The sequence below is a fragment of the Crassostrea angulata genome, chromosome 9, assembly GCF_025612915.1.
Source record: "Crassostrea angulata isolate pt1a10 chromosome 9, ASM2561291v2, whole genome shotgun sequence".
In the NCBI taxonomy this organism is placed as follows: Eukaryota; Metazoa; Mollusca; class Bivalvia; order Ostreida; family Ostreidae; genus Magallana; species Magallana angulata.
Genome location: NC_069119.1, coordinates 27,246,921 through 27,262,292, shown reverse-complemented (window position 1 = coordinate 27,262,292; position 15,372 = coordinate 27,246,921). Strand labels below are relative to the sequence as shown.

Here is a 15,372-nt window from a genome sequence, read left to right as displayed (position 1 = left end):
ATAATGGTCAATTGATTAATGGTCATAAATCAATTGATTATCTAGTGGATCTTCATCACAGGATAAGTTTATCCAAGACTATATACGTTCTATTGCATAAGACTGCGTACAATTTACAACGGTTTTGTGAAACGTTGCTTGGACCTTTACGGTATATTCATTAAGGTCACATATCTTAAATATTTCATTTATATGGGCATATATAGGTTATTCATAATCTGTTTGTGTTTTCTTTGTTTCATTGTAGACAATCGTCTAAACTGATTTTTGACATTTTGATGTTTCAATCTGATAAAAAATAATTGCTACTTTCATGGCCCACAATATTATTTGCCATTTCATTTTAATAAGGAAAATATTCAAATTTAAAAAATACTCTTCTATCTGCAGATGGTCATAAATAACTTCCAAGATTAATGAAAGAGTAGAGGATATGTATTTTCTGACATATTTTCCTTAAACTGCGTTATTCTGCCTCATGTAGGGCAGTAATCGTCCGTCATAGCGGGTGCATAAAAACTACCAACTAAACTGTATGTTCAATAATCTGGTTTGCTTGAAAAACGAGGCGTCATGGTTAATTACCTATCAGTTTGAGAAGTACAGCATCATGATAACTATAATATGTTGGTAATCGATGAAGACCGGCAATTTGTACAGAACTGGATACATAGACATGATCCAAAATTGTCCCTCCTTCAGTGGTGTTAAAAGATACAAGCTGTCTGAAGTTTTGATCTCTTAAAAACCTTTGAATTGGACCGTTAGTTTTGGCATCCTCGTTAAAGTCCCCCACAATGATACTGCTTTGATTTCTTGCTTTTAAGAAGTCCAGAATTCTGTGAAAATTCTGCAGGAATGTTGCCATCTTTGCTGTGCATGGCCGATACACAGTTAACAATAACATATTTTCCTTTAATAATTTCACAGCTATCCCTTCAATATTCATGTGAGACGGTGAAAGAATATCATAAGAATTTTCACTATCTTTCAAATACAGAGCAACACCTCCACCTTTTGACATGCGTAAACTCTGATTTAATAAGGTATTTTCCTCGTATGCTTCTTTTCTAGGGAGATGATGAAACTGAAACCCTTGAAGAGCAAACGTTTCTGTGTTTTCCCCTGATCTTAACCATGTTTCTGTTAAGCAAATGATATCAGCCTGAATGAACCTAGCATCGTTTTGCAGATCTCCAAAATGGTTACCTAAGCTCTGTATATTATGCAGAACTATATTCTTTCCATAGGAATTTAGAGTCCGGGAAATATCACCAAAAGTTACTTTTTCCATGTCATTCAAAGCTGTTTTCACCTCTGGATCAGCATAAACATTTCTCCGTAATCGATTTTGATCTTCTGTATCAATATATAAACCAGCCTTAGAAGTAACCCTTGACAATGCGACATACCCTTGGCCTGGGGCAAATGCTTTATCTAAATTCACCACTACATTGTTTGTTGTCATCCCTTGCACCTTATGAGCCGTGCATGCCCAAGATAACCGAATTGGGAACTGGTGACGTACCACTGTAGTAAGCTTGTCTTTTATCTCATCTTGTACTCTTTCTATTAACACTACATTCCCATCCTTTGTTTTTTGTCCCGACTTCTTTCCAACTTCCTTATTATCGAAAACAACGCCTACAGCTCTAACAACTGCATTACTGTTTTCTTCAAAAACAAACTGACAAACATGCCCCATTACTCCATTCACGAGACCATCTTCAACATTACAATTTCTCGTGAGCATCACTCTTGCTTTGATGGATAAGATCAGGGTACTTGGAAGCCCATCAGTTCTTGATTTTGACACAGGTTTGTTTTTCAGCATCAATTTTCCAGATGTTTTGTCCTTCTTGTAATCTTTAGCATTGATTTCTAATAAATCTTCACAAGTTTTCTTTAACATTGTAAGATTGAATGTGTTTACCTCTTCATTGGTAGAAAACACATGAAGAACATCTTCTGGTCCTTCTCTGATACATTCTTCTAACATAGTTCTTTGCTCTTGTGTCAATGGTTCATCTTTCTGTCTTACACGAAGGGAATTCAGAACCCCAGCAAAAGACAAATCCTCTCTTTGCCTCATAATCTCCTTTAACTCAATGACCTTAAATAAATCAAGCCAATAATCCATAGGATATGCCATATTCACTTTGTAAAGCCTTTCATCTTTTCGCTGCTTAACTGGAGGAAGCTGATAAAAATCTCCAACAGCTATAACACAGACACCACCAAATGGTTCCCTACATTTCTTTATCTGCACTAATCGTTCGTGTATATAGTACAGAAGTTTTTTGTACACCATTGATATTTCGTCAATTATAAGAATCTGCAGATCCCCTATCTTCACTCTCAATTCACTGAGACTTTGTTCTCCAAGTGGTTCATAAGGCAATGGAAGATACTTTGTTAATGAAAACAAGTGATGAAGTGTATTTCCGCCTATGTTGAAAGCTGCCGTTCCTGTGAATGCGGCAAGAAGCACTGATATCCTCTCTGGATCAGACATTATTCTTGAAAGCAAACGCGATGCTTCATAATGAATAGCTTTAATCAGATGACTTTTACCAGTCCCTGCACCTCCAGTTACAAATAAATGCAAGGGTTCACATTTCTCTCCCGTAATCTTTGCTAAACACCATTCACGCACCATGTAAAATATTTCCCTCTGCGTTTCATTCAAATTCTGAAGGATATGTATCATGTCTTCTCTTGAATTCATGTTTTGTTGAACATGATACATGACATCTGCATTATGTGTGTCATTCTCAATATCCGGTATAACATCCACACTATCTTCCTGTGGAACCTTGTTGACGTTTCTGAGTGCTATACCTTCCCTTCTAAGAACCTCTGTTTCCGGACATATGCGAGACCATGCATCTTCTGGTTCACCATTTATTTCATATGCTTCCTGAGCATTGTCAATTACATCTTCATTTTTTGCATACTTTAAATGATTCAAATCCACAATTGACTTCACTGATTCTTTACGTTTCCTGCCAGAGATTTTCACGTGTCCATTTTGATAAAAATCTTCATATAAATCAAATCCTGGTGGCTTCAACTGTGTCTCTGTCCAATAAGGGAGAAAAAGTTGCAGAAGAGATTGATAATATTTTTCTGACATTTTTTCAACGTTGAACCTTGGGTATCTTACAACAGCATGTTGTGTCCTAGTTCTTCGTTGTACGTAACCCTTCCCATTCTGTAATTCAAACACATTTTGATTTTCAGTTTTAGGAACTTGAGATTTAGCCAGCACTCTGAACTCTGAGCAGAAATCTGCAAGGCACATATCATGAAAAATTGGCTTATCCGGCCGGTTCATGTAACGTTCAATGATATTTGTCATCCAGACTTCGTTCTCGTTTTCTTCATCATCAATCATCTCTTCATCTTTTGAACGTTTTCTCTTCAACAAAGACAGAGGCTTACTTAAGCGCACTGGGTTATCGCCTACGGGCACAAAAACAACTTTTCTAGAAGATTCCTTCATCTTCAAGTTACACACTCTGTACACAGCTTCCTGGGCACTAACTTCTCTGTGATGCAAGTAAGCTGACCCGATTTTCTTCATTGTCTGTCTTGCGTCATAATTTCCTTCTTCAGCCTCCAATTTTGTTTGTTTAAGTAACATGCCCATTTCCCTTTCTGACTTTGAAATGTAGGACACAATGTAAACAATACAACTGAATGGATCCAATACAAACTGAATGTCCATATTAGCATCCCACGATTTTAACAAACATGTGTTATATTGATTGGTCCACACTTCATTTGGGCAGCGTTTAAGAATAACTGACCTTTTAGATGATAACATGTTATGCGCTTCCTCGTACAGTTCCTGAGTTAGTGACAGGTCGTCAAATAACTTTTCTGTTGTTAGGATTTCTTCTTGTTCATTCTGTAGTTTATCCCACACACTAACTAATATGTCCTTCGCATACGCATTGTTAAGCCTTGTTTCTAAATCTTCATTACAATCATCCGAAGTTTCTTCCTCTTGTGCATTAGTAATGAAAGTCTTTTGAGATGGAGGCCGTGGGAAATTAAATCTACATTCTGTACCCTTCTTTTTACAAGATTTTGAATGTTTCTTACTATGTTGTTGCACTTCCAAGACACTTTTTCTCAATTCTGCGTCATAGCTTTCAGTTGGTACAGCACATGTCACATATCTGTCAATGAAGTTACATACTGCTTCTTCACCATCGGAATCAATATTCGGTGCATTTTCAACCCAGTACAGACAATGCATGTGCGGGGATCCCCTCTGCTGAAACTCAACTCTTTGAAAAAAATCTACTACTTTTCCTATAGGTTGAGCTGGGGAAAGTACGACTTCCTTGTGAAATATTTGAAATCTATGTTCGAACATTCGAGCCACTGTAACTGGATTTGACCTTAAAACGTCATTCTTTTCTGACCAGTCCATTTGATATGGGTTTCTGTCATCGTTCTGTTGTTGTAATATGACTTTTACAGCATCATTCCATCTATACTCTGCTGCAGAAAACGAACAAAACCAAGTTGGGATTCCTAACTGTCGCAGCATTGCAAATAAGTCCTTTTGAGCAGTTGCCCAATAAGCAGGTGTTCCTCTTATCGGTTGCATAAATCTAATAGCATCATCATGCCTCAACAAACTAGAGAGAGTAGTTGGATCTTGCAACATGTCCAAAGTCACTGGTTTCCCATTAGTAAATTTTGATAGAGACTTTCTTACTGAAATTTGTGTTTTTTCAATCACTTGATTCAATTCAGACATGTACTGGCTAAAGAAAATGTAATTGCTATCCTTTGCAAATCTGTTATCTGCGTTCATTAACCTATTGTTGAAATACCTAGACAGTGTTAACTTTTCTGATCTTTCTTCATTCCAGGAAAACCGACCACTTGGAAAATGACAAGGGAACGCCTTGGCTTCGTTTCCAGGTTCCTGTAACATTCGAACTGGGTTCTTACCTTCGCCTGGTGCAATGTTGTACACATCATCAAAATAATGGTCCAAGACTTCCTGTGCAACATCAATTGGTTGTAAACAACTGTCAAATGCAACCATTTCTTCTTCAGTTTCTGCATTATCTTTAGTATTCACTACATCATCTGGCATAACTTCATCACTCACGAGACCTTCTTTCGATTCAATTTTCACATCTTTGTACCAATGATTGTTTTCCTTCAGGTATGATAAGGCTGACATGACATTCTGTGTATTAACAAACTGATATTCAAAGTAGCCTTTGTAATTCAATTTCCTTTTAAGTTTCACACGTAACAGCAAGTTTTCATCTTGATGCATTGGTAAACTGGCCGCCTTAGTCATATCTGATGGCACACAAATCACGGGCCCATGTATGTTTTTCTGCTGACCATGAGGAAGAGCCATAATTTTCATGAATGGTATGTGAATTGCAATTAAATGCTGCTCTAAACTGTTTAATTCAGACAATTCAAGTGGAATATCTTCCAGAATCATACCGTTGACTGCAGCTTCAGCTGGTGCTTTGCCACTCAATATTTTCCTGTGACATGTGTAACAGATCCATAATGATGATTTGGTACATCCCTCTGGACAAGATTCAGAACATTCATGCAAATACTTCTCTAACAAACAGATTTCAGAAATACACTTTGCCGATTCACTTTTTTGATACATTTGATATTCACATGCTTGGACTTGTTTTTTAAACAAAAGTCTATGGCAGCAAGTGCAAACATAATTCGGACCCTCTATAGCATTTCTCTTAAACGATCTGATGACTTCATCCTGTTCTAAGTTCATTTGCTTCACCGTCCTGTTTTGTGCAACTTCTGCCTTTTTCTTCTCTCTTACTTCCTCTGATAGCTGGTACTTAGTTCTACTAAATTTCTTCATTTTGGACTGAACTTCGATATCAGTTTGATATCTTTTTGCAGCTTTTCTTTGCACATCTGTTTTAAATGTTTCATTTGTACTATATCTAAGAACATTAGCAGCTTTGTTTTTCATCCTGTAAGTTTCATCTTCTTTGTATTTTTTCAATACCCTTCCTTTTACAACAGCCTTATGTTCAAAGTCTGTCGCATATTTATCCTTGTTTCTCTGCTTTACCCTTTCCTGATGTTCCAAGTCTGTCCTGTATTTCTCAGTGCTTGCTTTCTTCACGTTACTCCGATGCTCGAAGTCTGTCTTATACTTTTCCTTGCTTTTTCTCTTCTTCATTTCCTGATGCTCCTGATCTTTCCAGTACTTTTCTTTGCCCTTTTGTTTTAACTGTTCTCTATGCTGAGCATCCATCTTATATTTTTTTACACTCTTCTCTTTCTGTTCCTTTCTATGAGTCAAGTCTGTTGAGTACTTAGCTTTACTTCTCTCTCTACTTGCTGTTTGAACTTCCTTTCTGTGTTCAAAATCCAGCGCATATTTCTGAACACCTTGTTGAATTAGGTTAGACCGATAAACAACATTATTGTGATATCTTTCTTTCCTGTTCAACAGTACATTCTTCTTAAACTCTGCATCAGAGTACATATTTTTCCTTTGTTCCAACAACTTGAAACGAAACTCGTCACATTCTTTGTATTTTTTCCTAAATGCATTCTTGTGTCTTTCATTTGAGTCTGCCACTTTGGATTCTGAAGTACTTCGTTTTGTTTTCATTCGTGTTCGATTTCTTTTGCGCAATGAATACTCTCTCCTACAAAACCGTTCTTGAATGACAGGTTCCTTTTCAGACACCCTTGCAGACACATTTAAAACAACATCATAATGGTTCTGTTGTTTGTGGTACAAATAAATTGCTTCCTTTTGTTCAAGCAATTCATGATAATGCCCATCTTTGTTAAACTGAAGCCACTTCATATCAGAGTATGTATAAATATCGACGCTCAACATATCTGACATAGCAGAAATCTCCAATTCTGTGGCCCAAGTACCCTCTTGTGTCATTTTACTGGAAATTAAGTATTGCCTTAATGATCCCTCTGATCTCATCAACTGCTGAAATTTAGCCTCATGTTTTAGCATATGTTGACAAACAGCTTCACGAATATGTTGGTGATGATTTTCAGAATTTGACAAACTAAATGATATTGCTCTAAAAAAGCAATTTCCGTCTTGTTCAATTTCTTTGCATTGGCTCGGTTTATCGATATCTTTTACAGACACTGGGTCTTGGTCACATTCAGGAACAGAATATAACAATCCAAACTGTTCGCACAATTCCCTTTGTTTCTGTATAGACAATGGATTAAAATCATGTTGTTGGACTTCTTCCCTCATGAAAATTACTTCATTTGTCCCTACCATCTCTGATTCGTCCGAAATCATGCCACCTTGTTCTGAGCTATCAAATACTTTTGAATATCTCCCAGTTCCTTCAGCATCTGACTGACTTGGCAATTGAAAATCTTGATTTGAACATTCCTTTGCTTCCTCACAAACCTTTGCAACAGCAAAATGCTTCAGTGAACATAATACTCCAGTTAATTCACATTCTACAGTTCTTGAAAACCTCATAGAAATGGCCAAAAACCTAAGATGCATATATACATCCTGGACATCTTTTAACAATATTCTTGTACTCTTCCCTGTGACACTGAGATACCCTCGTGAGCATCTGGCATGTGAATCAAAAATGAAAAAGCCATCATTTGTTTTCCCTACTACAAGAGTATTTCCCCCAAAACACACAAAACAACCATTTGTCTCTGTAAGTGCCATTTGCAAACCTTCAAAAAGGGAGTAAGCATTAAAGTCTTCATAACACGGTTCCTCCTCAGATAAGCTGATTAAACTAGGGACCACTACTTTCACTGTGAAGTCAAATGTTTTGTTGAAGCATTCAAACAACTGAGGTAACTCTTCTACTAACAAATACCTATTGGTAATTGAGGAACAACGCTGCAAGTATGTGTATAATTCATCTCCAGTCACCAATATCTTGTTCATATCAGTTGTTTGCCAAATAACTGCACTCTTCAAAACATTGTAAGCTAAACCAGCTAAACAATTTGCTACACACTGTGTTCCAGCAGTATCGCCAAACAATGGATCAGCTTGATGAAAAGAGCCCTGAATCGATATAGAATACAAAGTCTCAACAGTACAACTTGTGGTTTCCTTCTCATCACTACTCTGCATAGCAGTACTTCCTTTTTTACAATTTTCCTCATTCACATTTTCAATATTCTGAATGAATACACATTTTTCCACATTCAAACTTCTGTCAGTCTGCTCTACATTTTTCTCTTTCAGATTATTTACACCATCCATTTCAATTCTTAACTTTGTCTCAGTTTCTTTCATCTCTCCATTATATCTACATTCCATCATATTTATTTTTTCTCTGCTCATATTTTCCACAGTATCCGATTTTTCGTTCAATATTCCATTTGTGTTACTTTTAGATTCCTTTTTGATATTGTTTAGGTAGCCCTCATCTTTTAGTTTTCTACTGGTCTCCTCCTTCCAGGAGGTATCCAGCTGCGCCTGACCTGCTGGACCAGACACGTGCACGGTGTCCGGTCCAGGTGCCCTCGGTGGAGCACAAACCCACGGTGGGGAGTCAGTGGACGGTGCCTTGCCCTTCTGGACAATCAGACGGCTTCCCCGAGGAGATGGCAACCTCGGGGCAGGTGAGTGCATTTTCTCACAAAGAGAGGCCTGCACTCTGGCCAAGGGTTTTCCCTCAACAGGAGGCAACCCTATAGAGCCTTGCCCCAGAAAGTTACCGGGAGGAGCAAACTCTGCTCCATCTGATGTTTCGCAAGAAACAACAGACTCTGGATCTGAAGCTTGTGAACTGTCTAGGAAATCTTGACTTTGCTTTTCCCTCTGATTTCTTTTCCTGAGCTTGTCAGCTAACCGCCGCTTTCTGGCAGATATTTTCCTTGCCTTAGGCATCTGAAAATAACCGAAAAACTGATGATTAAGGTATGACCATTAGCCATAATGCAAATGATTGATAGACTAAAGTGATCCATTTTATCTTGCACTGAAGAGTGATATATAATTCATATGGTTGATCTTCTTAAATAATAATTTTTATGAACAAAAATTAAGAGTATACTAAGAAGCTTTTATCAACTAGTTCTTTTAAGGATATTTTAATTTAAAATCAAAGGCCGGAATGGCCACAAAGGCGTCGAGCTGACATTTTCTTTTATATAGAATGATATCAATAATTTGAATTTCTTTAGTTCTATACTAAAAGTCGTATATCAAATAATACTAGAAAAAAAAAGTAAATGAATTATGTTTTGTGCCGCTTTAAAAACAAAAATCAATATATTTTCTTATAAAATAGGTAGTGATGCGTTTATAATACAATAACTCATCATGGTTACAAAAATCGTCGAAATTTCAAAGTTAAAAAAAAAGAATTCTTTTTGCTTTAAACAGTCTTTGAACAATTTTCACAGGTTCATAATTTGAATACATTAACAATGTATCCCTAATTTAATAACAAAACATTCTTTTAATTATATCAATTCCCGTTTGAAAAAAGATTACCTATGTTACGATTGTTTACAAACAAATCCACAACACGTGCTATCTAAAATGCTCGAACAAACCAACTGCATTATCGTGTTTTCTTATTGCAACAAAATCACTAGATACGTTTATCGCTTACATTTATTTTGGAGACCGTGCCCGATAAAAAATAAATCTACATATCAAATTGTATTTCTATCAGGCACGGTCTCCCATTAAAATGTAACCGATAAACTTAATTAATATTTAGATGTGTACACCTAATTGTATTCATCCGCAATTTCTTGATTAAGCAAATTTATACTTATGCAATGAGTTGGCAATAACCAGGGAGGCAAAGTTGGGTTTTTTGTACACAATATAGTTGAATAAATGGAATAAATATCTTGTAATATGTTTAATACTTAAAGGAACTTATTTCTTATGTGCATTTAAAAGGCGGTGCAGTGCATGAATTTTTGGACGATTGCCAATTCAGACGATCGCTAGAAGGCTGCCGAGCATTAGCTCGACGCCTTAAAAAAACCAGATGAAATTATTGGGGCAATTTAAAGGAAGCAAAGTTATCATTGGGAAAGTCATGATGTTCCTTAGGGCATCATTTCCTATACATCATAGGGTTTTTAAAAAAAATTGTGAGCCATCTTTGAGAAATACTATTGATAAAAGATGAAAACAAGAGAACTGTGGGCTACATTGCTCAACTGATCAACACCTGACATAATGAAAACAGTTTATGAAGTCATATTCAAATATCAGGACAATAAATGAGTAAAATAGATTCTGTAATTAAAGATTTTCAAAATTTTCTCCAGATGTTCTTATGTTCAGCCCCTTTTGTAACTGGATGATTTTATACTAATATCACATATTGAGCATTGCCATTCTCAAAAACATCTGAAACAAATTATAAATCTCTTTGAAAAAGAGTGTGGCCCTTCATGTTATCAAACTTTGATCCCCTTTACCTAAGATGCTTTCATTTAAGTTCAGTTGAAATCAGCCCAGTGGTTTTGGAGAAGAAGTCAAATAGTTTACAGACGGACGACAAATGACAGACAAAAAAAGATAAGAAAAGCTCAATTGAGCATTCAGCTCAGGTGAGCTAAAATAGAGGAATTAAAGTACCACTAGATGTCTTGGATATCAATATCAATATATACTACATTGAACAAGGGAATGTGAAAAAATTCAAATGATCAAAATACATCTATTATTCAATTTTTATACAACAAATTTTAAACTTTGTGGTTACAAAATCCACAAATTTCAATTTTGATTCTTGTGTTATACCACTTTGACATTTGTAAAAGTAAATATGTTATTTGATTTTTCTGAAAACAACTATTTATAATGATACACTTATATACAATATAGTATGCAAGATGTATCCATGCATAACCCAAGGGGGTCATGATCAACATAAAAATTTAAAAATCACATTTTGTTATTACATATACGTTCCAGTTTTTGTAACCAAAATAACCAACAAATCAAAGATTAAGTTGTTTAATATCACAGTCTTCAAAGACAGCTGGCTCTTCAATAAGAATGTAACTCGAAAGTTTTGTATCTCGTCACTGATTATAAACAAAACTAGAACTGTCCTTATTGGACTAATACCCCTGCAAGGCTAATTTCAAATGGGACAAATAATTGACACATACATCTAGTTGTACAAAAAAAAAGTTAACAAAGAAAAAAAATTCAAAATTGTCAGAATTTCACTGTAAATACATATTTATAACAGTAATACATTTACAAATTTATGTATCTGATATTTTTTTTATTATCTAATTGTTTTAAAGAAAAACCAACAATATGACAATAACCCCTCCCTTTGAAGTAAATGAAAATACCAGTAGCCAAGCAATGCTCTTCTGTTGATAAAACTTTGTATATCTTTCTCTTAACAGTCTTAACAGATGCATTTAGTTGTTTCAAATTTTCCCCCGTTTCTCCTGTAGTACAATGGAACTCCATATCAGAAAATTGATCCCATAGGACTATGATTTCCTTTCATGAGCTTGTCAAATTTAATAAACTCCCAACACATTACCACAATTACCATACTATGTAAAAATATGTAATTTAAAAAAAAATTATATTACAAACAATTTTAAAATTGCCAAAACACTACAATCATATCAGTAATTGTGAATTTCATCTAAATTAATGCCCTATAGGGTCACTTCATCAATTTACTTGACTAATAAATTTAAACAACTTCTAAAAATAGTTAACTTCTTTATCAATAATGATATTATTTATTTCCTATAATGATAGAAACTTTTGGTTTACATGAAGCAGTTTTAAAATAGCCCCAAAACCACTGCCCATTTTACAGATTATCAATTTTCCCTAAACACATGCTCCATCTAAAGCATGGCTCAGATAATGGCACCCTTGGGACAAATGAATGCAGCCACACTTGTCTTTGATGTTCTTATTAGTTCCTAAGAATTTATCATTGCCAAACAAAAATTTTGTATTGTCAGTTGATAGAATACTTATCAAAAATAAATTTAGTTAAGACATAAAGACAAAATACCTCCATATGGATGTGTTTATATAAATATTTTTTAGAATTTTTTAATACTATTAATTAATTAATTCATAAAATCTGTAAGGATAACCTCCCTTATTTTTCAACATCAGTGTACAATATATAGAATATGGAAAATGAAAACTGCCATAAAATCATTAAATCTCGTCTGATCTAAAACAAAATTGCAGGTGCACATCTTAAGATAGTGATCAACAAATGTACAAATTTTCAGACTGTTCCATGCAGTAGTAAAAAATTCTATAAGGGGGACAAAGTTCCGTCTACAGACAGACAGACGGAAAGGGTGAAAACAATATACCCCCCTAAACTTCCTTTGCCCAATTATAATTACTTTGATAAAAATAAATCTGATTATACTCAAAAAATTATAACAAGAGGCCAATAGGTCTTGTCGAACACCTGAGTACCATAGCCCATAACACAACCTTGTCTAGGAATCTCATAAATGCATTTGCTTAAGTTTCATTTGGGGATACAAAAATTAAAATATTGTAATAATGACCGCCTCCCTGTCTGAAATCTTTCAAAACACTGGAGGTATACTTTTCAATTCTCAATTCAATTCACGGTTTATTTCCTTGTTTTAAATTCAATTTTTACATGGTCACAGAAAAGTAGGGGGGCCATCTTCATGTTAATTCAATTTTTTGTATGTATATTTAACAAAAATCTTTGCTGCGCAAAAAAGTACAGGGGGGGGGGGGGGGCCATGGCATTCTGTGTCAGTAGATGTTTTTTCAACATTTTATATATTAACACTAAATGACAATATTGGCCACATGCTGCATTGAGAACCCCTAATCTATACATTATATGAGTGTTTTGGCCCCACCCAGGATCAAATCCCTACATTAGGATACATAAAATTTTTAATTCTGATAGACGGCTTTATTCCCTTTCTTTATATGCAGTCAGTTTTTATTCAGTATCAGCAGAAGTAGAAAAAAACAAATAATTCTATAAACATTAATTGCATTTAAACTTTATAACTATTTTGGCACTGCCCTAGGGTCAGAAATCCCATCTCGGACAACATGAAATTTATAATTTTGGTAAGGGCTTCCTGGTCTACATATTTATGAATTCAGTTTTCCTTACAGGTGTGAAAGTAGATTAGACTAGAAAACAGGAAGGGCCCCGCTATGACAATTAATATAGAGAAGTGAAAAAAGACTTTGAATTTCATCCTCTTTATATTAACAATGATGAAAAATAAATGCCCGGCATAAAATGTAAAGAACTGCAATATATATAAGGTGGTAAAAAAAAAAATGAAAATTATAAGTAACAACTGTATTTCTAAGATTTCAAGATAATTCCTAAATGTCCAAAAACTCTAAATAGTAACCTTGTATCTGCATAAAACAGGGATAACCTCATGTCTTATAAAAAAAACTAAATTAAATGTGTATCAACAAAAGATTTAAACAGGTGGTTTATAATATGCAATCCTTCAGTGAATGCAAATACATTGTATCACCCAGGGTTGACATCAACATCAAAACAAACATCAGTTGCATACAAAGGTGTTCATTAATCTTAATTCATATAACAGATAGAGATAAGCCTCTAAATTTTCTGCAGTAGGCAAGATAATTAATCCCAGGGGATTAATTGTTCTGCTCTCTCATCCTTTTCTTCTAAATTTACAATAAATTTTTTTTTTCAGAAATGACAGAATGGGGTTATTATCTGATTACCTGTTAAAATTAACAGCATTAAGGCAGAAAAAAATAAAATAAATAATTAAAAAATACAGTAGTGAAAAAGGATATCTTAATATATACCTTGATTTTAGAATTCAATAAAATTATCATAAATAATTGTGTACGGTATTTTTACCAAAATATAGTATGAATATTATATTTTAAATCCATATTTCAAAGAATGTACACAATACTACACATCATTCAAAATTGACCTTAACTTCAAAACAAAGTTCATTTGCAGACACAGGCAGAGCAGTAATTAATCTCAATGTGACAGATAAAGCTTAGGATTTTCTCCCTGTGGAAGATTAATTAATCCCAAAGGACAAATATTGCACAGCCTTCCAAGTATACAATGGTAAAATTCTCAGCAGTTATCTCTCTTTGCCCATTCATTCTTATGCATAGTTGAGGAATCTACCCCACCACCCCAGCTCCAAACCAGAAGACATTGAAATTGATTGGGCAACCGTAAAAAAAGTTATTAGAAAAAAACAGAAAATTTGTGGACGGAAGAGTGACAGACAAACACACAGAAGGACGGACGGACAGAGTGATTACTATAGGGCACCCGCAAATCCTTGCGGGGCCCTAATAATTTTAATACCTTATATGCATTAATACTATATGGCAATATTGCCCCCCCCCCTCCCCCGCTCTCTTTCCCACATGGAAGTAAAGAAAAAGATTTTCTAAGAATCACTATTGGAACATAAAATCAATTTATTTGGAGCACAAAACATTCACTTTCATCTCTTCATAAAGGACAAGTACCGTAAAGTATCATGTATAATAGGCACACATGTATAATACGTATCCCCCAAAGTTGACCAAAAAAATTGCGACAGTACAGCAGTTCCTATGTATAACTTACACCCAAAAAATGGCAATATCAACGGTCGCCATTTCCCTCAAAACTATCGATGTTTCATGAAAATTTAAAATCCATGCGCTATTTATTTTACTTTGTGATCGAAACATAGCACAGACGATGAAAATCGATGGCTGCCATTTTTCCAAATAAATATCAAATTTTAATGATAATTTTATAACCCAAGCACAATTACTGGAATTTCATGATCAAAACATATCCCCAGCCATATTAAAGTCAAAGTTCTTACAATTTTACTTAAAAAAGACAGCACAATCTACATGGGCAGGATCAAATATCATTTGACACTTCGTAAACAGTTTCTTATACAACAGCAAGAAGTTGAAGATCATCATACGTAGAGAAGAACAGCAACCGAGCTTAGTGCTTAAAATAAATGTTTGCAGATATAAACCAAAACAACATCAAAAGAATTGATTTAATTGATTAATTATAGTCAACCCCTCTGATTGTTGTTAAATAAACATTGTGAAGAAAATAATGAATGTCGTATATCGTCATTATTAAGTCGTACAGATAATCAATGTAATTTTAACAGTGTCTGTGTAAAGCAATAACGTTTAACTGCATGAGTGAACCCGAAGTAATTAAGTTTAATAAAATCAGAACAATCGCTAATCTTCATGCACTTGAAACACAATGTTAAGTCTAACACAAGACAGGTGCATGCTTCTGACGCCGGAAATTGCTAAACAAACATTAACCACACCCCAAG

The 15,372-nt window shown here is 34.8% G+C and overlaps 1 protein-coding gene across 1 annotated transcript; it reads right to left on the bottom strand.

Annotated features, from left to right (window-relative positions):
- Positions 1–577: 577 nt before the first annotated feature.
- Positions 578–6,652, bottom strand: LOC128162244 (uncharacterized). Its single transcript, XM_052825412.1, has one exon. The coding sequence runs from the start codon at positions 6,650–6,652 to the stop codon at positions 578–580; it is 6,075 nt and encodes a 2,024-aa protein (XP_052681372.1).
- Between the last annotated feature and the right edge of the window lie 8,720 nt (positions 6,653–15,372).